Source organism: Chamaea fasciata, unplaced genomic scaffold, assembly GCF_029207755.1.
Source record: "Chamaea fasciata isolate MVZ Bird 193981 ecotype frontalis unplaced genomic scaffold, bChaFas1.0.hap1 SCAF_7, whole genome shotgun sequence".
Lineage (NCBI taxonomy): Eukaryota > Metazoa > Chordata > Aves > Passeriformes > Sylviidae > Chamaea > Chamaea fasciata.
This window is the reverse complement of record NW_027094092.1, coordinates 15413529-15438254: the sequence shown is the minus strand read 5'-3', so window position 1 is coordinate 15438254 and position 24726 is coordinate 15413529. Positions and strand designations below refer to the sequence as shown.

At 39.2% G+C, this 24726-nt stretch overlaps 1 protein-coding gene across 2 annotated transcripts in view; it reads left to right on the top strand.

Moving 5' to 3' along the window:
* The window catches only part of KCNQ1 (potassium voltage-gated channel subfamily Q member 1), a 331242-nt gene that overhangs the window by 26885 nt on the left and 279631 nt on the right, over positions 1 to 24726 (top strand). For both annotated transcript variants that reach the window (XM_066187690.1, XM_066187689.1), the window contains exon 2: positions 13196 to 13286. In XM_066187690.1, the coding sequence (XP_066043787.1) occupies positions 13196 to 13286 (91 nt within the window). The remainder of the gene's footprint in view (positions 1 to 13195; positions 13287 to 24726) is intronic.

The window sequence follows — 24726 nt, the reverse complement described above, 5'->3', positions numbered from 1 at the left end:
ACTGTTCAGAATAATTGTGGGGATTTTTTTTGTTTGGTTTCTTTTGTTTTTGATTTTTGTGTTGAAGTCTATATTATGAGGAAGTTCAGTGCTCAAACATAAATACTGTTTTTGCTGGTGTGCCCCACTTTTTATGGTTCTGCAATACAAGATTTTTCAGAGCTCAAATGTAGGTCAGGAGCCAGAGTCATACTAAAAATAATAATATTTTTTTTATTACAGATACTGTTCTCCCAGAAGTCTGTGTCAGAGATGGATGATGTGAAATTGCATCCTTCTTCCCAATAAAGAATTGATTAGGATATCTCCGAGTAGCATGACTTTATCTTGGTATTTGTTGAGTGGTGAGAAGCAGTATATAAAAGGAAATCTGGAAAACATTAGGTTCATAAATTAGTTATCCTTAGATCCATTTTTAAAATCTTATTTCAGACCAGTAGTGTCAATTACCTTATCAAAAAGTGATTGTTCTATGGGAAAGACATCTTGATATTTACTTTTTTTCCTTTTTTAATGGTTGTGGCCCTTTGAGCAGCAGATAGTGAAAATGTGTGTCACCATCTACTGTATTTATCTAAGAAACATTAAAAAAACATAAACAATATCTAAGAAGCATAAAAGCAAGAGGGTTTCACTGGTTCTGGATTTCTGACATTTAGGGTTGTTTCAGGTGAAAGTCACACGCAGACTGTGGAGCGGGAATCTGCCCAGCAATTCCTTGGAGAAGGAAAAGGGGAGTACACAGATTAAGAAAGCTCCCTTCCACGCATTTTTTTTTCCCCTTTTAATTAAGTGTATCCTGTCAGCTGGTCAAGAAATTAATTTGCTCCATCAGATTATGAAACAAATGTTATGTGCTATGCACATTAGAGATACTTTGTTATTTTCCCCATTCCGCTGCCAAAGACTTTCCAAGTAGAACAATGCTTTTGTTTGTACTGACGAAGCTGAAACTGCAGAGAGAAGTATTCGCCAATGGCACAGGTGCCGTTTCAATAATGGCTGTAATCAAACTGTGTCCTTCAGGCTGGTGCTTCAGGCACTGATGACTTTGGTGTTCCTCAGTCTTCTCTAGCTTTTGAATTGCTTTGCATCTTTAAAAAGAATATTGATCATTGCAGATGGTGTTTTAACACTGATAAACAGACAGTGACTCCTCTGACCCTGTCTGTCTCCACCTAGTCCTGAGGACTACAAGGAAATCAAGCGCTCCATAGAACTAAGCCTGTTCTGAAAAAATAAAAATGATGTGTTTTATTCTGTGCAAGCCTATTTCTAGAATAATTTGGAAATAAGAAGTAAATATTTCTTTAAAGCTGCGTTTTAAAAGGGAGGTAAACTATTTTTATCTTTTGTCATTTTCTTTCATTTGTCTTGTGACTTGCAAGTATGTCCTCTGTATCACAATTTTTGCCGTTTTCAGTTATTATGAAATTTGTCAGCATAGAATAAGGACCCTGAATTTTCCACTTGACTAACTTCGTAATTTATAAATTCACTAGGGATTGATTGGTCAGAAACAATTAGTATCTGATTGGTCAGAAACAATTAGTATCTGTAACTTGAACTACATGTTCAAAAGGGATCAATGCTTTAAGTTAAAATGTTATTCAAAAGAATAATGGCTGTGTTCCTGGATGAAGAACACACCTGCAAATCTGTTCCTTACATTGAAGGATTTTATGGATAATTTGATGCATGGGAAGTGTAATGGTTTAATTATGATGGACTTTCAGAAGTGCCTTCAGAATTTTAGGCTGCTTTTAATAGCTTTTGTTGTAACCATAGCAATCCTTGTTTTTTGAAAAGCAAAGCAGAAAGGTCAGTGTTCTTGATGGGTGATTCTATGGTGTTTCTCTCTGCATCTTTCAGATCTGCCTTTTCTCTCTCTGCACAGTGCTACCAGAATCTACAGGATTCTAAACGATAAATTCCCATGACTGAATTGTTGGAATTAGTAGACCCCAAGAAACAAATGACTACCAGAGAGTCTTACTGCACATCATGGTTGGCAGCTAGTTGTGTGCGTGGGATGACACACATTAGTGCAGTGTCACTGGGGTGGCTGAACCTGACCCCGTGGTTCCCTTAGGGTTTTGGATGCTGCCGGAATGCTGTTCATACGCCTTTAAAATGACTGGTGTTCCCGGGCCAAGAGTAGTATCTTGGAGAATAATTTTGCTGTGAGGTCATGTGTTACTCCAGTGGATGTTGTTAACGTGTTGGCGGATCTTATCAATACATTTTGGGCACATTCTAAACGTACACTTGAAATGGCAGCTTAATCTCAAGGGCACTGAACTTTGACAGAAAGTCATAGTTTGATATTTCCTGGCAGTTTAGCCATGAAATGATGACTTCCAGAAGAGACCCCTTCCAGGTCTGCTTCTCATCAAGCCTTGCCCCCCTGTATTTAAATATGTTACAAATTTATGTTTATTACTCTTCATTTTACAGCACCACATGTAAAACTAAATACACACATAGAAATACTAGCACTTTAGAAAGGGATATGCAGAAAATATATGTATTATGGTTTAATGCCCGAATTTTTTCTGCTATTTATAAAGCCTAAAGGAGGTAGGATTCTGGAATTCTTTTGAGTTCTAAATATGTGTAATTTAAGATTTTTGGTATCTTAATGTTGTAGATGTATTGCATGCTGTCCTCCGTGCAATTGCAACTATTTAATATTCAAGCTTTTGCATATAATATTGGGCCTAGTTAACAGTTAACTGGAATTTCATTTATTATTTCTGTCAATGTGCAAAACAATTGTTTTGCCTCTTTCTGACTTCTGTCACTGTTTTCAGAAATGTTTTGCATGCTGATAGCAAGCACTTGCTATGTATAGTTTGAATGCCCCAGTAAGAGCTGTAAGATAAATAATTTTATGACTGTATTAACACTGGAATAGCACACTGGAATGCAGTGTGCTCTCAGGCACTGGGCTTTGGCTTCCTCATGCTGTTCTGCAGTGATATATCAGAATTATGGTACTATGATAGCTTTCCTCTCCCAAGGCTCTGGCCTTCAGATGTGCCACAAAATGTTACCATCTCTCAAGTCTTTTTCATCAATGAATTTTGATGGATCCTTTTTCTGTAAGTTACCTGACAGAATCTGAGATGTCACTGCAAGATAAATAGGGTTTCTTTTTCCCACAGTATCAAAAGACTATTCCCAGAAATGTTTTGATGCCTTGTGGCTTTTAGAGTTGGAATCAAGTGGGCAGCTGAAAAGTAGAGCACATGTCTGGCAGCTGGGGGCTGTTACCCACAGCAGGGTTGCTTGTCCGATTAATAGTTGATTACATATATTTTTTTAATGTTACATAGAGCCACTGTATTCCTGATTAGGAGCTTTTCCTGTAAGGTTTGGTGTATGAAGCGTCTAACATCCTTTATTACTTCAACTTAACCTCTCTTACAAGGAACTTCTTTGCTCATTGAGTCTTCAAGTTTGAAGTCCCATTTTGAAACATTAGTGTTTTGAACATTAAACCACCTTGAAATGCCTCTCAGACGCAGGCCTCAGAACTGATTGTAACTTTTCTTGAACCATTTTCTCTTAATGTTACCTTGTTTATTTCAGGGCAGGTGAGTTCAAATGATACAGGGGAACTTTTGGCCTTGCTATAGATGATTAGAATTTCCACTAACAGCCAAATTGACTGCTGGAATAATAGAAATAATTATCCTCATAACTTTCAGCCTGAAAAGCTCTGTTGCATGGTGAGGGGACAAAGCTAAAGCTCTTTAAGCATAGTGTGGGTTTCACTTTGGAAATTTAATCTGTTTAGACTTCTTTTTTGAGGAAATGGAGTATTGAGCATTCCTGTGTTTCATGGCATGCATTTAAAGAGATTTTTGTATTTACAGAAAGGTTTTCTCATCATAAAATTAAAAGCTGCCTGTTGCTTTCTTGAATCTCTTCATTCTTTTCTTCTGGGGGCACTTGAACTTTCCATCATGCTTAAAGCAAACTAAGAAGTCAAGTTGCCATAGCTTTTAAGCATCACGTCTTTCCCTCAGCAAATACTTTCTCTCCCCTGGAAATGGAAATATGTCTGTTTGCTGAATCCCTCTGCTTTCACCTTAGGAATGTTCACCTGTCCTGTAGTTTCTCTTCCTTGTTTCTAAGCTGTGATACATGACGGGTGCCATGTTTCTCCCCCCAGCGCCCCTAGAAAAGTGCAGCTGAGAGTTGAATGTGGAAAAGCTCAAAAGACAATGGCAAGACTGATTTCTGTGAAAGCATCTGTCAACTATACCCTTAAATAATTAAAGGAGAAAGTCATAATGGGAACCCTGGTGAGAGCACTTATCCCAGCTTCAGGTCTTTCTCACGGTCCTCATCTTACTTGCCAGCAGTGATGAAAGTGCCTCTCAGACACACTGGTTTTAGCAGAAAGGAGCTTGAAAAGTCATTTGGGGGGCATCAGGTGAGGAGGTAGGCCAGTTGCTCAGGTCTGGTATCACTCTTGTGGCGTTTGCAATAAATCTTTGTCCAGGTCAGTAGCTCAAGGTATGTTTGCTTCTTCCCCATTTGTGTATTTATCAATCTGTTGATTTTTAGTCCCTTTCACTGTTTCACTCTATTCACAATTGAAGAACAAAAGATGCTGTCAAAAATATCAGTATTAGTTCCCTGTCAATAGAGGGGTTTTTAGAGAGCTAGAAATGCGGGTATTTCTTTATGGAACATTTAGAACCATAGCCCTGATTGGTACTGCCATACAATTAACCTCCAACTTTTTGTGCACTAGTACATCAGCTGTCCAAGATTGTGGCATAGTGCCTTTCTCCTTTGGTGTGGAGGCAACGTTTCCTTTCTTCTGCCTTGTTTTGTTTCTTGTTGAAAGAAATACTATGTATTTAAGGAAAATAATTATTACAAGTATTTCTTTTTAAAAAAGAGTATTTTATTTAGAAAGATTTATTTCATTTAGGTTTGATAACAGTAAAGCAGAGGAATAGTCTAGTCTTGGCAATTTTTCAGAAGCTGTGTTTTACAGTCTGAGAACCTTTAGTAATTTTCTTTTAATATTTGGATACTAGATGATTTAAACTCTGATGCCTTAAATCTGCTGTTACAAGAAAAGTGGGATGGTTCTCTAGTGAGTGCTCAGACCAACTGTATAAAACTTCAACTACAAACCAAGTTTTACTTGTATTGGACCACTCAGTTTCTAGAACATTTTTCTTCTCCCCCATTAAAAGAACATGTCTCCAGAACTGGCTGATAAAAAAATGACACCCTTTCCCCAAGTTAAGCCCAGTGTAAAGAAAACTGCAAAAATTCTCTTCATTTCTAGTGGTGGGTGATGCCCTTACTGCACATGTGAACTCACCCCTTCCATGGCAGTCGTGTTGCTGTGTTGGGGTTTCATGTTAATGATGAGGCACATTGGAAGCTTGTTGTGAGCTAGCTGGGGAGGGCTGATAAATTTTCTGCAGTCCAGTGGTTCGCATCTCTTGGTCATGCATTTGTTTTAAATGTAGAGTATTCATTTTCCACTTTCTTACTCAGTACCTGTCATCTTTTTCCTGTTAATCCATGTCTGTTCTCAAAGGAACTGATACCTCGTTGGAGGATGCAATAACATTGCTTTTTGTGAGTAGTTAACCTTTCCTCTTGAAGCATCTTGACGTCTGGTTCGCATTTCTACTGCAATCATAACCTTTGCCAAGACCTTACAGGCCTTTCCTTCAATAATTCTGGTTCTGTATCCTAAATGACTTTTGATTCATTGTGTGCTTTGTGCTTTGGTACACTGCCCGTATTTTAAATCATTTTTCCAGACTTTAACCTCCCAGAAGAACCAGGTAAGTGTGATAGAAGCCTTGCCTATTTAGCTGTATAGTTAACCTATTTTTCATAGTATCAGACTACCCTGCAGTGTATGTGATCTTTCTTATGGAATAAATCTGCTTTCCTACATGAGAGCCAGAAGACAGCATTTCTTTGACAAGGAGTCGTGGAGCTGGTTAAAAATTATGCCATTGTTTCCTTCAGGAAGCACCAACTCTACTTTGCCTTAGGAGTTGGAACAAATACATATTAACAGGAAGCTCCATCTGATAGAGCTAAGCTAAGACAAACAGAGCATTTGCACTTTGTCTGTTGGAGGGTTTTTGATGGTAAGTGACAGCTGAGAGCAGTGACCTGTCTGCAAGCTTGACCTGTGTTGGACATAACAGAGAGGAAACGTGTGTTGGACAGGAAACTGTTGTAGCCAGTTCCTGGAGGGAGTCATGCTTCTTTGCATGAATGTGAGTGTGCTTCCCCTTCTTCTGGGCATCCTCCTGCCACAGAGAAGCTGGAAGATGGGGAGGGGCTGTACCGCTCCTTCCTTCCCCTGCCTCAAAAACAAAACAGAAGAAGAGATGACAAATCCTTAGAGGAAAACATGCAAAGAACCTGCATGGCCAGAGACTTAAACCACTATTACATATATATATATTTTTTATTGACACTAAAGTGCTTCTCTATGCGTTTATTCTTTTTTGAGCTTGTTTCATCTTCAGATATGGTTTGTGTAGGTTGCCAGTCTCTTAACTTCTTGCTACAGTGATTTTTCTCTTTTTTTTTTGCTAATGCATGAACAACTACTGCTGTTAATAAAATTAATGCATTATTAGGAGTGTTAAAGTTGGTTTAGGGTATGGGCAAAGTGGACTTGAGTACAGGGCTCCTTCTTTCTAACCATGTACCTTCACCAGACCATTCTCTTACAAACTTTTTTATTTTTAGTGGAGTAAATGATGGAGGACCTCTGCTGTCCACCAGCTGGATAATTAAATGCTTCTTTAGCTTTCTGTCACTGTGCTCTGGTATTCCATAGTCATGACAGAGTTAGTGTTCTTTAAGTATTCAGTTCAGACTTGTTTAAGTGCTCAGCATAAGACCTACGCATACAAGATGTTTACTTGTGTGAATTTCATTAAAGATGAAAGTTTTCTCTGCCTTGTGGAATCCTGCTTCTTTTGTAAAAAACAACCCTGAGTTTCTCACCTTTAAAAGCATTGGTTAGTATTTGTACTTGACACTATACCGTGATGATCCCATAAAATAAATTGCCATCCTGTATTCGATTCCTGGTAATGCCCTTTATGTTCATAGACTTCTTTCTTCTCTTATTATCAGCTGTCCTTGATTTTACAAGTTCTACCTGTTCCCCTTCTTTTACCTTTTCTTAGGTCTTTTTTTCTCAAGCAGTCCCAAAATACGTTGAGTGAAAGAACATAAACCTGATGCCTTGCTGCAGTAAGAAATTACTTGATATGGGTTAATTCTGAATGTTTTCTTGTTTGTACTGTGGAAATGACTATGTGAGATGGTTGGGGTTTATGTTGGCTTGTAGTAGCAAAAAACCTGTTGAAGTTTTTCATGCTGATTTTCCTGATGTAAATTTAAGGAGTTACTTTGCTGGCATGGGACGCAGCAGAATGTATGACAAAATGGAAGAGGTTTCAGTGTGTCTCTTACCTGAAGTTGTCTATCTAAATCCTCATTGCAATAATGCTGTTTGTAACCTGGAAAGCTGCATGAAAATGTCCTTTTCTGATACCATTGACCTTTGAGTTCACAGTCTGAAATATGTCAGCAAGTATAAGCCATGGGGATGAAAGATAAAATAATAATGCTGTCATGTGTTTTAATGAAATAATGTGAACTGGATATGCAGCAGCATTATAGTTTGCAAATTATGATGATGGAGATAAGAATCTGCCCAAGTTTAATCTGCACACTCGTGTTGTTCATTGTCAATGTCATCTTTCCAGTTCTTGTAAAGCTCTGTACTTAGAGGACGTTAAACTTTAAATTACTTTGTTTGCTTAAGAAAGGTGTCATAGTTAGAACCTAAATGGCAAAAAAATCTTATTTACTCTGTAGAAAATCCCACAAACTAACAAAATCCCACAAAACAAAAGCTCCCCTGAGTTACAAGGTAGATGTATGTGATCTGATGAATGTGACTGAACAGAGCTGTGCATTCAAAGAAAGACAATCTAGTTGTGTAAAAATAAGGGCAGACAGAGATTCAAGAAGGAGGCTTAGATAGAATGGTAAGCACATAGAAGCACACTAAAGACACTTTCTTTTTTCACTGGATATTTCTTTTTTGGTTACAGTCATTTTTTCCAGTAGACAGAGAGGATGAACTGCAATTAGCCACTGACCTCATGCAAACAAAAAAAGCGCAGATGCTTTTTACCTGGCAGTTACCAACTAAAATAATATTCCCTGTATGCAAGGGCACCAGTAGTTGGGTATCTTCAAGACTGATTGCTGTAATGTATAAAAATGGTTAGAAAAACCAGATTTAAGGCAGCTTGTGACATTGAACAAGGAAAAACTGTCTTTCTGGATTTTTAGAGCTTAAGCTGATATAAATTGAGCTGAACTTTGCATGTCCCTTCTCATCTATTAAATGTATTTAAGATCTCAGCTCAGTTTATATCCTAATGGCAGCCTTTTCCTGGTTTATGGAGAGACTCCCACTGGGGTTATGTAAGAAACACTGCAAAAGGGAATGAAATCTACCCACATTTTAGTGCTGGTTTTGATGATAACAGCTGCATGTGCATGAGATTGTATTAATCTGGTGAGTAAGTACTTCCAGCATGTCTCATGCACCATTTTTTTTAAATGTTCCTGGTCATATCACTGGACATATTTTATAAACCTTTATCAGTTCTCCTACCTGTGACATTCACTAAATGAGCATTGTTATCTCTCAGTAAGTGGTTTATTGTTCCTTTGATCATTCCACACTCTGTTTCAAGCCACAGGAAAGACATCCTAAGGTTCAAAAATCATAGTTAAATATAGAAAAAACTCAGCAGCTCAGGTCTGAAGGCTGCACAGTACTGATAGCTACCTATAATGTGTCAAGTTCCTGCAGCTGACACTGAGGTCAGGGAAAAAGCCATAGGTCTGTCTGTAAGTCAAAATATATCCTAAAATAGTCACAAAACATTAAATCTACTTTAATTTTTAATATATTTCCTGTCTTTTGCTAGGCACATGTGCTGGCTGGCCATGTTCCCCTGTCTGCTGAATGATTCTTTTGTGGAAATGCTCTAGCTTCTCCAACCTGTTTGAAACAAAAAATCACCTAAATTGTCTGACTGACGCAATGAAGCAAGACAAAATTTGTTATTTATTAAATGCTTGCCCACATATACACACCTATGCAGACATTGCCTCTTGTAACTCTCTATACACAGTGTCAGTGTTCATGTTTTTCTTTTTGTTGAGTGGTGTAGCACAGACACACAGCCCGAGTCCAGTTACAGGCTGGGAATGTCCATGAGCTCAGAGTGTGACTGTAGTGCTGCTCCCTGGTGCTGTTTCATGCACACTGAGAGCTCCACTCCTGGGTCTGCCTCCACCAGGTATGCAGCTGCCTGGGAAAACTGAGCTGAAAAGACAACCAGAGCAACTGGCTTCAAGTAAAATAGAGGACACAGCTCTCCTCGTACTAGTCTACCAAAAACTGAGTCCATGGAAGAAAATACCTGCTTTGCAATGTCCATGCTGCTTTAACAGTGGTGTTGTGGTTTCAAATCAAGAAGTACGGACATGATCGGCCACTTGCAAAATTTCTTGGTTTAAAAAAAAAAAATGTAGCACGGTAAGATGTGACTTGACCGCAAGGCTAAGTATTTTTGGGTGCATCTACTGATGCAGTAGATGTGATGTGTAGGTGGAAACAGATGCTACTTTGTAACCTAGGAGAAACAACATGAAAAACTTCAGGGGCTATCTCCTCATCTCTAATGCTTGCTTGGCCCCACAATCACAGAGTGAGATCAGGGCTGATGAGAGCCTGAACTCATCACTCTGCTTCCTTTCTTGAAGATGGTCACATTTGTGCATAGAGGGTAAACAAGCAATGGGTTTCAGGAGATAAAAGACTCATGGTTTGCAAGAGATGAGGCCCTGACTGCTAGAGTTTAGGAAATTCTGGTGTTTTCTGACTATCTCTCCTTTAGAGGAAAAAATGTATATTAAAAAATCATATCAGAGTGGAGTCAGTCGCCCATTAGTTTGTCTGATATTTACTATTTGAGTTTACATGCTTAGCATCTACATCATGAGAAGCTTTTTGGTTTTGGTGGGGCACTTTTTTTTTTTTTAATTAATCTAGTAATAGCAATCACAGTGAAGTGTAGTAAGTGTGATAAGGTTATTTTGTGAAAATTGTAATGTTTTGCTTCTCTGAAGCTGGCCAGTTAAATTGCCCCTGGATGATTTTTGCATAAGCAAATTCAAGTTTGAGGCAGAATCTGTCCCTGCAGCTGTTGTTTGTGATTCATTCCTGTGGATTTGTCTGCTGCTTAGGCAGCAGTGAGGATCTGTGTTCCACTTCCGTCTGAAGAAAGAGGAGATAACTCAAAAATGAGGAAAAAAAAAAAAAGATGCCAAACTTCCTGTTTTCTCTTTTACTGATGCCTCACTCCCTTCTTATAGTTCAGAGGTGGAGAAGGGAGCAGCTACACTAATACCAAAATAAAAACAAAGCTGAGTTTCAGAAGGCAACAAACAGTAGGCTCGTCCCAGAGGATGACGACACCATGTGTATTTGTTTAATGTCTTAATTTTGCACCTTCTGTTCCTTATGTGTAATTGATCTAAGTCAAATAGCAATGCCAGTGTAACAGGGTGAGTAGCTCAGCTGTGGTGCTGCACTGGCACCTTGTGGGTGTCACCTCTCTCACGCCAGAGAAACAGACATGAAGCAGCAGTGCCTGACCAAACATCTTTGTTTTGCTTGGCATAATGTGTGTTTGTGGTTATGAATGTGTCTCCTGCATCAACCTGGAAAGAGCACAGCAGTGAATTGTAAGAGCTTTTCTACGAGTGAAAAAAAACCAAAAACCTATTAAGACTGAAATGCGTCCATGTGCATGAAAACCCATAACAGTAGGGAGGTAGTGGGGTGACTGGCACTTGAGGCAATTCTTACCTCAGTCATCAATTTCTCTAATAGGAACAAGCAAAGAGATTTTGAAAATGACTGACCCCAAATTTATTTTTTGGCACTTCAGCACATGAACTTTCAAATTTAACGCTAACTGTTAGGGTTTTGTGTTTGTTTAGGATAAGGACAGAAACGGGATAATCTTTGCTTTGTTGCCCCCTTGTGGCTCCATGTGTTGGCTGAGTTAAGCATTCTAACACGTCTTCTGCCAGTAAGGGACGTAGTAAATGTGAATTGGTACTGCTCATCCCCTGCAACTCATTGTTTGCCTTGTACTCTCATGTATGTTGGACTTAAAATCCAGAGAGCCTTGGCTATCTCTATGCAACTGACACCATTTATGTTCACATTGTCACGTGTATTGTTCTTGTGCCATAGTGAGAATATTGCAGACAGAAGGGCTGGATACTTAGGGAACATTTATGTTTCAAATGACTGACTCACCTTTGCATTCTCCTGCCTTGTCTGCACAGCTTACTTGTGCTTAAGAATGCCCAAAGGTAGAGATACAGGGTGAAATGAGAAGACTTTAGAGGTGAATCAAGCACCCACACACTTACTTATGTTTTGCTTAGGTGAGGTATATTTTTATATGGGTACTTGTACTGATACGTGGTAATCTCAGTCCTATTAATTTCATTATCTATTTGATTTTTGTGCTTGATTATCTACAAACTTTGTCTCCACTATTTGGTAGCACAGTCTCAAAGGCTGGACTTGATAATCTCAAAGATCAGACTTGGTCTGAGAGGTCTTTTCCAACCTTAGTGATTCTGTGATTCTGGCATAATTTTTCTCTCTGTGCTTTGGACTTGCCTATGCTGTATTTTGAAGCAATCATTGAGAGGCGTAGCTTATGTCAGCCTGAACACAATTTTGTTTTCTTGAGTGCTTGGTCTTTCAAAAGATTCACCCAAAGAAGTGCTCACTTCCATGAATAAAAGTAGAGTCTCTGGATGACTTCAGCTGAGCTGTGCCAATCTGATGTCCTGGTTTAATACTTCTCTGGAGTTCAGTTTAATTCACTGTCAGTTCTTTTTTGTTGGGTGTTTTGGATTTTTTTTTAGTTAAAAAATGGTTTACTGTTTTAGAGATGTGTAACTGGATGGGTGATTTAGTTAGTGGATTTTGCAGCAAGTTTCAGTTGAGTACAAAGGATTGGTGTTGCTTGTCTCAGCAGAACTGTGAGAAATACCCTAACAACTAACTTTGTGTTTAACAAGTGGATGTTTTCGGTCTTGCTGATTTGTTGTGTTTTTAAAAGAAACATGAAGTTCTTTGGTAACTGGAAGCTTCCTATGGCTAGTGTGTAGTGGATAGCATCCAGTTTTAGGTGTTAAATGGTTCTCTTCCCTAATGTGTTGCATTCCCTTAGGGAAAGCAGCAGTCCTATGGGGTGGTGAGCACAGCTGAAGCTGCTCTGGGGAGGGATTTGGAGGCAGAGGCTGCAGGGCTGAGCAGCCTTGCTCCCCAGGTGGGGGGAAGGATTTCTGGGAGGTTACAGACAGCTGGGCTGTTTCTTTGGCTGTCCCAATGTTGGAAACCAGGACCCCTTCCCTAAGGACAAATGCATCAGCCCCATCCATGGAAGTGTTCCAGGCCGGGCTGGGTGGGGCTCTGATCAACCTGTTCTAGGGATAGGTGACTCTGCCCATGGCAGGGCTTTGGAATTAGGTGGAATCACACCTAGGTTGTGTTTCAAATGCCAGATATCAGATTTTTTTTTTATTTGGGGCCTTTTAGGGATAAATTATGAAAGACAGTATAGCACAGCATATTAAACTTTGGCTTAGCTGTGATTTCTTTTTCAGTTTATTGGGCTTTGGATCAGCAAAAAGGCAAATATTTGAAGCATGTTTGAGGGTTGTGTGATGATTCAGCCAAAGTAGTCCTTAAAATGGGAAAGAGCAAGAAATGTTCTTTTCATGAGAGGCCAGGAAACAGCAAATCTTGGAGGTAGGCTGAAGCTAGTGTTACCATATGGTTTCATTTGATAATGTCCAACCCGAAACCTCAGTGTCTGAAGAGAAATAAACTATCCAACAGGAAGCAGGATCACGCAAAATTTCCAAGCTGTGTTTTGAGATGGTACAATGCCAATGACATTTCATTGTAAACAGATGATTTAGGATGGCATAATTATCTATTCTCCCTAAAAGTTATTACACTGCATTACATTATTTTTTTTTTGTTCATTTGCAGCTTCCTTATTGTGCTGATATGCCTTATCTTCAGTGTGCTTTCCACAATTGAGCAGTATGCAGCTCTTGCTACAGGGACATTATTTTGGATGGTATGTATGTGGGCATTAATGTGATTGATGTGTGTTTGTTCCTAATGTGCAAATTCTGATCTCCTGACCTAACAACATATAAAAAAAATGTTCCTTATGGTTTAATTGACAAGAGACTTTTCTGCTTTTCCCTAATGAGTCTGTAAAGCTACAGGAATTACAAAAGTCATGGTAATCCAAAAATGAAGTGGTATTCTCTGTGGCCTATACTGAGGACATCTGTGGTGTGTCCAACACATACCGTTATTGTAATTAAGCCTGAATCCCTCCTATTGCTTGGGTCAATACTTTTTTCAGCCATACTGAAGACCAGATACCTGGCCCTAGACGGGAAAAAAATAAGTGGGAATTCTTTCATTTAGTTGATGTCATATCCAGCTTTGTTTCAGAAGTGGAAAACTCATGTCCTTTGACATTAAGACAACTTGCTCTACCTGTCTTATGCTCTTTCCCTTCAGTAGAGAAAACAGTCACCATGTTTATAGTACTCCCATGCTGTAACACAAATGTATCAAAAAATGCTTCAGGAGTATTTGTATCCTGCCAGCCTAGATTTCATTAAAGAGCCTCAGTTTTGAGGTTGGAGAGGCATGATTTTAAGCTTCCAAACTTTTATGAATTTGTTGTACCTCACTAGTGGGCTACCCCTTGCTCAGTCATTGAGTTCTTTGTATTTATAAATAAATGACCATTATTTAACTTATGGAAACACTGTCAATATATTGAGAAAATGCTAACTAGCAGTTTAAATATTTGTTCCAAACAGCTATTGTAGCAATGCTCCAGTAATATCATTAGGTGTATTACCACTATTCACATGAAAAAGTTCACTCAAGACCACCATCAATTCGAATAAATTTTGTGTATTTATCTATGAAATATGCTAAGGTTCTATACCTAATATGAATGCTATAACAATAAGAGTATAGCATATTAAATTTAGTGTCAATCACACTGTTTCTCTATGAAGTGCCTTCTTTGCTGTATATTATTTTTGACTTGTAAGATGTTTGAACTCCTAGGTGTAATGTAATTAGTGCCAGCAAAGATCATCCATACATTTATTTCTGCATTTGCTACTTTTTTTTTTTTTTTTTTTTTTTTTTTTTTTTTTTTTTAGATTTGGCGTTTCCTTTTTGCACAGCTTTAAGTTGTTTTGGGTATTTTACTCCATAGCTAGTGTGGGGTTTTATCCATAATTTCTGCCAATATCTGTGATGAATTTAACTCCTGGTGATGTCTCACTCATCTTTGCAATATATCATTATATTTTACATGTGTATTGTCTTGGTGAAATAACTTCTAGTGACAACACAACTTGCAAGGTTTCATTGCCTGCCCCCACCCTGTGAAACCATGGAGCTTGTGTTTGGTTTATTCATCCTGTGTTGTCTGTATCTGGGCAATACAGGCAGTGTCAGGTGCATGCAAAGCATTCAGGATTACATATCCAGTGTAATATCCATTATGGACTGTGTATTTCTACTGTTCTGTATTATCCTCCTCTCTAAGTAGCGAGGGAACCCGTGAATGATGTGTCAGTGTTCTTGTTCTACAGAGTGAGAAAAACTGTGGTTAATTACTAAAATTGAAATCCTGCTGTCATGGGTTTTATGGGAAATAGGCAGTTGTCTGTGTGTTCAATATTATTGGCACAGTCTGATATTGTTTTCTTAAAGGATTAACTGTGGTAACTTTCATGAAACCTGTGGGGATTATGGGGAGTCATCCGTCCAAAGCAGTAGTTGGGCCAGTGTGCTCTCTGCTCTATCCAGTTTTGGTGGGACTTTCCAAAGAGTTGTGGCATCTTGGAACACAAATATAAATGTCAGAATCTCACTCCTGTTGGCACCTACCCAGTGAAATTTCCTATTCTCTTATTTCTTAAGAGATTTTTCTTCAACTTTAAGGTAGCATTACAAGCTGTCAAAATATAGGTGTAACTGAATTCTTAGGGGGAGATTTAATCACAGAGGGCTAGTTGAAGAGAGACTGCAAAATGGAAAGGAGGAAGTAAAATAAAGTGTAACAGCAAGTAGGGATTACAACACAAAACAGGAAAAGATGGAGTGCAAACTTCCAAACCAAACGATGCTGTAAGGAGAAATGAAAGATTAGGAGGGCACTCCTTCTACTGATCTGTAGTAGGAGTTATTTTCTTTTTTGTGTCTGTAAAAAGATTTTTAATTATTTGACAGTAATGCTTTTTATTTGGAGCCAGAAAATTCAAGTAAGGTAACACTCTCACTGTGGGTGAGCAAAGGAGGGCAAGCAATTTGACTGAAAAATTAGTATTAAATGAGAGGGAGCTCAAAGGAGCAGCAGTGTACCAGCAACCTACCATGAGGATGGGAATCCTGAAGATTGCTCTTGCTTGGGCTTAACTGAGCAGGGCAGTGAAAATGGAGGAACTTTGGCCATGTAGATTTTGTGGTTTCAGACCTCGAGTAATCCCATGAAACTGGAGTTGAAAGGCACAGGAGATATGCATTGAGAAAAGAACAGAATCTGGTCCTCCTGACCGGAAAACTAATTAAACAAGGCCATTAAATGCACTCACAATTAATAGCCATACTGCTTTATTTCCTCCAAATAGCCAAAGTATTTGGCTCTGACTTTGTAAAAGATATGAGCACCTGCATAAATTCAGCAGGTAGTCTTTTTGAAAGCAGGGAGCCTGGTCACATTGAAGTTACAGATAGAAGCTGAGTGTGCTCTTTTTCATAAAAAAGAATTTCATGCCTTACTAATATAGTCGTACAAGATCTTACAATGACATGAAAATAAAAGTTAAAAAAGTTATTGAAATTATATATATGTATTATTTTGATTTTATTCTGGAACTGCTTGTCTTAAAATATCACCTCCCACTAGTCCAGCATGAAACAGAAGATGTTATGCTATCAGTAATTTTAAAGCATTAGAAAACGCTTCTGTTTCTCATAAAAGCAAGAAAAACTCAAGCTTAGCATTGGAGGAATAAACAGGGGCAAGTTTATATGTGTTCCAAGTGGTGTTCCAGATTTAGACAAAGAGCTTACAATTAGCTGCTGAATCTTTCTCTACTTGTCACCACACTTCACGAGGCAAAGAGCCTTGATGAAAGCTATACCTAAATGCAGTTGTAATGGGAGATTAGGAGAGAATTGGCCTTTTGTTCGTTTCTAGAATGCAGTGAAAACTGTTTAAATTTGCATGTGTTTATTTTCCCTTTTTTTCACTAGATGGTGCTGTCGGAGGGGGTTTGACTCCAGTTACTCGTTGGCACTTGCCCAGCGTGAGCTGGAGTCAGAGCCAAGACTGTGAAAGCATCATCGTTTTGAAGAGTACTGTGTACACTTGGCCCGCGTAAAATAGTGGTGCGGGAGAGCTTTTGCCATGACTCATAAAGGGAATGTGGTATATCAATGTAAAAATTGATTTTGAGACTACAATGTCTAAACTATGGAAAAAAAAGTGGTGCAGAGATGTATGTTCCCAGAGAGGCCGTATTTTTCTTTTATTTTCATAAGCAAGGATTTTATGGTGCCAGAACACAGCAGAATGCTGTTATCTCAGCATGATCTAAGAAAATCCAAGTGCCTGATCCAAGGGGATTAAATATTCTGCTGAACCAAGGGATATTTGGTGTGCCTGAAAAAGCTATTTTCTGGTAGGAATCTCATTTCAATATTGATTCCCGCCAAATAAAAAATAAAGAAGAAAAAGGCTGTGTTTTTATGGTGAAAGTATAAACTCTTTCCAGCTTTGTGTTTTAAGTTCCTTTTCTACTTTAGCACGCTTTTTACTGAAGAGATTAAACGATATTTAGACTTTAAAAAATACAAATTAAGATTAAAGGGCAATAGTTTTGGTTTATTAACATTTACTTTATTGGCATTGAAATTATTCCTACAATTATGAGAAACTGGCACAGAGTCTAGGCCCATAGGAAATCTAGTTTATATTGCATTTTTAATATAATGTTTTGAGTATAAACCTTGGCTTTTGTTTGCTGGTGTGTTTTGTGGGTCTTTTGGGAAAGAAAGAGGAAAACACCTACAGCTTTTGCTTCTGAAGGTGGTCTTCACAGAGAATACACAGTTCTAAGGGGTTCCAGCAGTTTTCTTTCCTGATAATATTCCTTGCTTAAGAAGGCCAAAATGCAGACTCACCATCTGCATTGGTGCATTTTCATCCTTTTGAAAAAGTAAATGAATTTAATATCTGTAAAAGATGCCCGGTGACAGCTCTATAGCTTAATCTAGTCTATAGACTCTGAAGAACAACTGTAGCTGAGAAAGGGAAAAAATTGTCTTTGCAGCCTCAGCAACGTCCCCCGGGCTGACCCAAAGTGAGGTCAGCTGGTGTAGAAGATGTGTCTAGAGGGTTTATGGTCTTTAATCTTTTTTCTTTGTTGGACGTGCAGAAAAACCTGTCCAGGAAGTCACTCACTGCAGCCTTTCCTTTCTGTCACTTCCTTCTGTCACTGACAGCTGAAGTGAAGAATCCCAGATTTCAATCAAAGTTGGCTTCTTTACATTTTAGTTTGTAAGAACAATGCCAGCTGTGAGTGATTGGAAGGCTCAGAAAACACGATTAGAAATTTAAATTGCCCTCCCCCCTTTTAATGAGGTAACAGTATAAGAGTAGCTGGAACAGGGATCTCCCCCTGAATCTGCACCCAGGTGCTTCTGGCTGCATTTCAGCCCCTGCTTGTGATGTTTACGGCTGAGCTGTGCTGGCAGATAACGTGAGTGCTTCTAATCTCCCTCACTGCAGAATCAGCTGCGTTGGTTTGAAATGTTGCTGGTAGTAAGATCTTAACTTGTTCCAGCTGTTCTCAAAGCAATCCCTTGTCAACTCCCCTGGCCTGCAGAAGAGAGTTATGTGTTTAATGTAAATGTGATGTCTAATTCCTGTGGTTCAGAAGGTTGCGTGAACATGCTTAATTTCTGCTTTATGTCCATTCTGAACAGTCAAAGGGAGCCAAATCAGATGCTTCTAAAGTGGAAATAAGGCTGTCTGTTAGGGACAGCTGAACCAATCTCATGAAATGGATGCTCTTCTATTACCATTAAAAAAAAAAAAAAGACAAGAAGACAAAGCTCTTGCTCTGGTTCGGTGTAGATGAAATCTGAGTTAAGGAGGAATGAAGAGGTGATATGGAATGAAAGCATGCTAAGACCAGTAAGGGAGAGATAGCTGGTTTTGTTTTGACATGTGCTAAAAATCAAAAACTTGTAGAAGGGTGCTGGGGTTGCCCATTAAAATCTGCAGAGGGCAGCATTGGACCGCGCTGTGTTCTCCTGAGGTGGCTGCTTCTGACCTTGGATGGTGTCCTGAACTAGATAAAAATATATTTTGGAAGAAGTGAACTCTTAATAAAAAAAATGTTTTTCCATATGGGCTTAGGGAAATTTTATATGAGTAATTAGCAATCATAATTTGTGGAGAGAGATGGGAGAAAAGGGCAGTGTAAACATTGGTGCCAGAGAAAACTCTGGCAACTTTGTGGTGGAGCCACAAAATTCATGCCATTTGGTCTACTTTATTGCTCATCCTGTGGATGGCTTTTAGAAAAAAAAAAAAAAAAAAGAGAGAACAATTAATGCTTTCAGTGAAATGAATTGGGCAAGTGTTTGCATGGAGGAGAAAGAAAAAATTCTTAAACTTGTTAAAACACAGAAAGACTTCCAATATGTTATGCCCTGCCAGGTACACTCCTGGTATTATTAGATGTTTCCTATTCCATTGGGATAAAAGAAAAGGTTTATATTTCTAAATTTCTCTAAAATTACCACCAAGAATGGCCTTTAGATATAGATGATAAGAATAAGCAGCAGTTTTTGTAGCAAAAGCCCACACCTCTTCTTACATGTATCAGTGCATTTCATCTAGAAGATCCAAACAGTATGGGTTTGAATTCTTATTTTAGTCTGCGACAGCAGAGTGGCTTGGATGAAGAAAATTGATTACTTCTGTTTCTGCCTTTTCTATAAAGTTTGGGATGAAAAATCGCTTCTCTGGGGTTTCTATACCTGGAGTTGTGTGGTGGCATAACTGAACACTGTCATTTAAAATAAAGTCTGCAACTACATCACTGTGCATGAAGGAATCAGAATTTAGCACTTATCCCCTTTGGGATGAGGTGGCTGTGAGGTACCAGGCAATTTTGGGGGCTCAGGCTCTGAAGACTAAGACAGGCTCTGGGAAGAGCAATGTTCCTGGAGTTCAGGGTGGGGCTGGTGACAGATTGTGGGCCAGCACAAGCCACTGGTGATGGATTGGTGCCGTCTGCTGGCTGCTTGGTGGCCCACATGATCTGACATGGTGATCTCCCTCCCTGGCAGCGTGGGGGTCTATGCCAGAGACAGAAATAAGAAGGGTGCCACGTTGTCCTTTTGTGCAGAGCGAGCATCCCAGCTTGTCATGTTTGAGCTGCAGTAACATGAAAATTTTCAGGAAATGCTGTCTTTAAATTTTTTGCAGGGTTTTGATAAATAGGGGATGTATTCTCTGGGGTTACTAGTTTTTCACCTGTTCCCAAGAGCTTGTATTTGCTTTCCTAAGGCAGACAGTAGACCAGTTGTTTGTTTATTTTTAAGAATAGGTACATTCCAATAAATTGTGTCCAAAGGTGCAGCTAAGAAAATGCCATCACTGAAAATGGCATGTTTCATTCAAAGTTACATTTATTATTCACTTTTGTCAAGCTTCTGACTTACAGGTTAAAGTTTGACTAAACTTTTCTGGGGTGTAAATCCATGTCAAACTTGGAACATTTGCTTGGTAAACTCCAGAAGAAACATAGTAAACATATTTTCTTTGAAATTATACATATTTCTCACTATTTATTATTTTAGTAAACAAGCAAAGAAATACAAATTCCATCTTGGAAAAAAAATATTAAAACTGTGGAATACTGGTGCATGCTATAGCCAAGCAGGGAAAAGAAGGATTTTTAAATTTAGGGTTTATCTGCATTAGTGTGTAATGTTTGCAGTGACAGGTGTTTCCTTTATGCCTTGCCCAAATGTCTGGAAAGTAGTTTGTCATTAAGTGCTACATTCAGTGTGTATCTCAATTTCGGTATAACTGGAGGGTCTCTGGCTTTGTTAGGTCCTTGTTTTCACATCTGACCTTAGCCAGCTGGAGTCTATTGTTTTAAGCGTAATGTAACAGCTGACATAACATAACGGATATCAAGCCCAAAAACTGAAACAGTGCCGTGAACTGAGGCAGAGGGAGGGGAAAGGGAGAAGCTGGGAGGAGAGGCAGGGGCAGAACTAGCTTCATGATTCAAAGTGGAAGCTTGCTGGCTTGTTTTCCCAGGGGGAATTAGCTAGGAAATAATGGGATGAGTCTGTTGAAGTTCTATTTGCAATTGATTACATATGATAGACTACTGAGACAGGTTTGAATTTGCCAGCTGTCACTAGCTGGTGGCTCTTGAATGGCTTTAAGTGGCCCTTGGTAGGCAAAACTGGAATAAACTACAGGTGTGGTGTAACTGTAGTGCAGAAAAGCATTGAGTGCCAGTGCCTAAAAAGAAGGGAGGTTCCAGGAGTTAGTAGAGAGAAAATAACTTAAATTGAATGTATTAAGAACTTTATTTTGCAACGTTGGGTTGAGTGGGTTCAATTAACTGGCTAAAAACCCCAAATCAACTGGACTTCTTGGTGGCTTTCTTTTTCTTGGCAGTTTCTAAAGTAAACTTCCATGAGTTTGTTTTCCAAAAAGCTTCGTTATTTTGTTTCTTAACTTCTGTGTTTGACAGGAGCAGAGTGCATCTCAGCACTGAGAGCTAACTGCTCTTGGAAGGGGTATGAGTAAATGAACATCCTGTCAGCAATTTTCCAGGCCATGAAAAAAGTGACAAATGTCTGACTTTGTGCACAGATAGAGAATGACAACATGGGAGAATACTCATACTTCTTCATATGTTTTTATGTATATGCTTCTTTACATATGTATTTATATACAGAAGGTTTATTTTTCATCAATAATTTGAAGAAAAAAAGTACTTCTAGCTGAATTTCATTTGTATTGAGTAGAGCCTCTGACAATTCTGCCCTATTGAGATTTTATTCCATCGCTTTAGATGAGAGGAGGGAAAAAGGCAAGACTGTATACTGGTTGTTTTTTTCTTCAATGTATATGTGCAGAGGCAACTAAATTACGTTCTACTTTTATAAGTGAAGTTTTTATGGCATGAGACTTGCAATTGTGCAGTGTGTTTAGCTTTGTGTGTATGAGTCGTCATCATGACTTCAGTGGAGCTTCCTGTGTGCATAAATATTAACAGGATCAGGATGTAGTAGGAAAGATTTCTTCAACAGAGTCTACTTGTACTTAGGGGTAACCTAGGAAGCATGAGTTTGATTTATGTAACTGCAAACTGTATTTATCTCACATTTAATGTTTTAAGTGTGTTTTTATCTAATTTACTTTTATTTTGGTAGTATAAAAAATGTCATCATGGCTGAAGCATGTGTTGTGTTAAACTTGTCTTGCACAAAGAGTTTCTAGGATTGCTCCTGTTGTACTATGAGGCCCAATTCTGCTTTATCTCAGTAATCAGAAAGGCCTTGTGAAAGTTTATTAGAGCTGTTGATTCAGTGGCTAGTAGTATTTAGCATGGGCATTTACACTTTATCTCAGCTTATAAAATAAATGAATTTAATTGTGGAGCTCAGAACCTGGTGTTTGTACTGAGCTGCTGGAGGAGTCTTGATAGCCCAGAGAGCTGCCACGTACTGCATTTTCTTTTCCGTGTTCGTGGCATGTCCTGCGCCTTGGGAGCAAACAAGGATGGGTGCCCCTGTGCCCTGACAGCCACAGCAGTCAGAGCCTCTGCAGCAGACTAAGTTCTGTAGGCTTCTGAGTTCCCTCTAGGGAACATTTATCCAAGTATTGGGATAAATGTCCTAAAACTTCTGCACTGCTCAGCTGTCCCCACTGATCACTGGTTTCAGGGACCGCTGCCTTAGTGCATTGCTTGCATCAGGTATTTCCTTCTAACCCATTGACCAGGAGCATATTTTTAAGAAGATGAGGAACCAAGGGCTGGTATTGGCGCTCAGAAACAGCCGGACTTTGAAGTACTAACAAAATAACCAAAATGCCTGTTTTCACACCCAGTCTATGAAAGCAAGCTATGTGCTGCCTCACTTTGATGGTTTCCCTTATGCTAATGATACTGAGGCTGGCTGGCCTCTTTTTTTCCTCCAGCATGTTGTTGACATCCTTATTAAGCTACCTTTCAGAAACCCTCCTTTTTGTTGTTGTTTCTGTCAGTTTGACAGAATGATGCATTTACATGTGGAATGCATGCAAAAGGAGTTGATTTACTTGTCCTTTATTCCTCTGCAGCTGTTTCCCAGATCAAGGTGAGAAAGGGTGTCTGCTGTAGAAGTGATTTGTCTGTTCCATGGTTCCCTGCAGCACGGGTGGGTACAATGCATTTAGATACTGTTTTGGCTGCAACGTTGCAGACCAGTTTTAAATGGGGGGTTATGTGTGTATGATGACTGACCTCCATCAGGCCCACAGGCAGGGAGCTTGACAGCTACCTTCTAGGAGCTGCTCCAAGTCATTGATTTAGTACATGGAGCTTGGAATGAGTTATACTTAGTGGCCAAGGCTGGGGGAAAGGGAGGAGAGAAAATTAAATATTTACTAATCTTACTTCTGTAATGCCTTACAAACATGAGTGTGCTTAACCTCGCAGCATTCTTGGGAGGTGAATATTAGCAGTTTTATGTGTAAAATTGGGTGATCCATAGCTTTTCCACTCTAAGTTGGCTTTGTGAGATAAATCCTTCAGAGAACCCAGCCTGCACTTTCAAGAGAGGGTTTCAGCCTACATAAACTGGCACTGCCACCTGAAGAAATGATCCTGCTGCTCCATTCCTTCTGCCAACACAAGCATTTATGCAGGTCTGTTGTCAATTGCCTTGGAGAACCCAGATGGGTTCAAATTAACCTTTTTTTTGGCCAGATGAGATTGCTTCTTTTGGCAACAGTTCTGGCTTAAACTGTTTGTGGAACTGTAGAGTAAGATTTGTTAGCTTTTGATAGTTAAAAGTGTGATGGAAACTTTATCTGCAACACAATTTACAAGCAGACTCATGTGTTATTCTTCTGAGAAAGGACATTGTTGTTGTTTCCATTACAGCCCTGCCTGTAATATGGAGTACAACACCTAGTAGAGTGTGGAGCCACATGCTCTAAAAGATATCTCCTACCCTCATAGGTCCTGCAGGCTAAACAAAGTGGTTGAAAAGGTAAGGGGAAGGAAGTTCTGAGTGGGCTCTTGCACAGCAAGGCACTGAGGCAGAGAAAACGTGACTTCCAGAAGTCCCATCTTTGGCCTTCTCCAAGGATTCTGGTTCAGTGATGGGTCTCAGCAGTCACAACACTGTAAAGGAAAACGTATTTAACTTGTCTCATTTCTTAACTTAGAACTGTGAAGGTTTTGGTTTGGGTGGTTTTTTGGGTTTTTTGGTTGAGATTTTGGCCCTTATTTTAAACACTGAAGCTTGTGCCACTCATGTATTGATTTGACTGAATAATGAATTAAATTTTGATTTGTTTTGCTGCAGGACAGCAGGATTGCAGCCTGACAGCTGATTGAGGCCAACTTGGCTGAGATTAAATTTATCCTGCAGGTCTAGGCCAGCCTACCATAATCCAGAGCTGGTTATTGAACCTGAGTTGGCAGCTAGGCCATCTCTGCAAACAAAAGCTGTTTTGTTGAAACTCAGCTAGAACAGGCAGGGTGTAGGTAGGTTTGCAGAAGCATGACTCTGTGGAAATCTTAAGAAGCGGTCATCTGCTAGCTCTTTGCTGCAGCCCCTTTATGGGATTTACCACTGCCTGGAATTGGGTTGTGCTGTGTTCACTTTCATAGCTGCAGTGCCCAGCTGCCCCAGAAAGCCTGTTTTATTTTTGCCATCAAAGATGGTTAAACTTACTGTGGTTGTAACAAAGAGGGCAAAGAGCACTTCCACCACAGGTTACCCTTGTTCAGCTTGGTGGGTGGTAATCTCCAAGATGAAAGTGCAGGAATGACGAGCAGGGTGGGGCAGTATCTTCAATCTCTTTCTGTCTTTGAAGTGATGGTGGGCACGTGGTTGCACATGTCAGTGTAGCCCAGTCCCACAGGGTATAATTGTACTATTATGTCATCGTTATTATTAATAAAGTAACAGGCACATTTGAGGTTGAATTACTGCAATTGTTTTGATAAAAAGGGGAAAAAAAAAAAACCCTACAAGACCAAGCCCCAACTCCTCTGTAGAATAGTCTCGAAACAGCAACTTACCTTATAAGATTCCTAATGTGTGTTTCTATGTGTATTAATATATATATATAAAATTTTTTAAAAGCTCCTTGGATATGAGTGGGATTTTTCAGATGCAATGACACGTGTTTTCATACTCACATGTTAGGATTC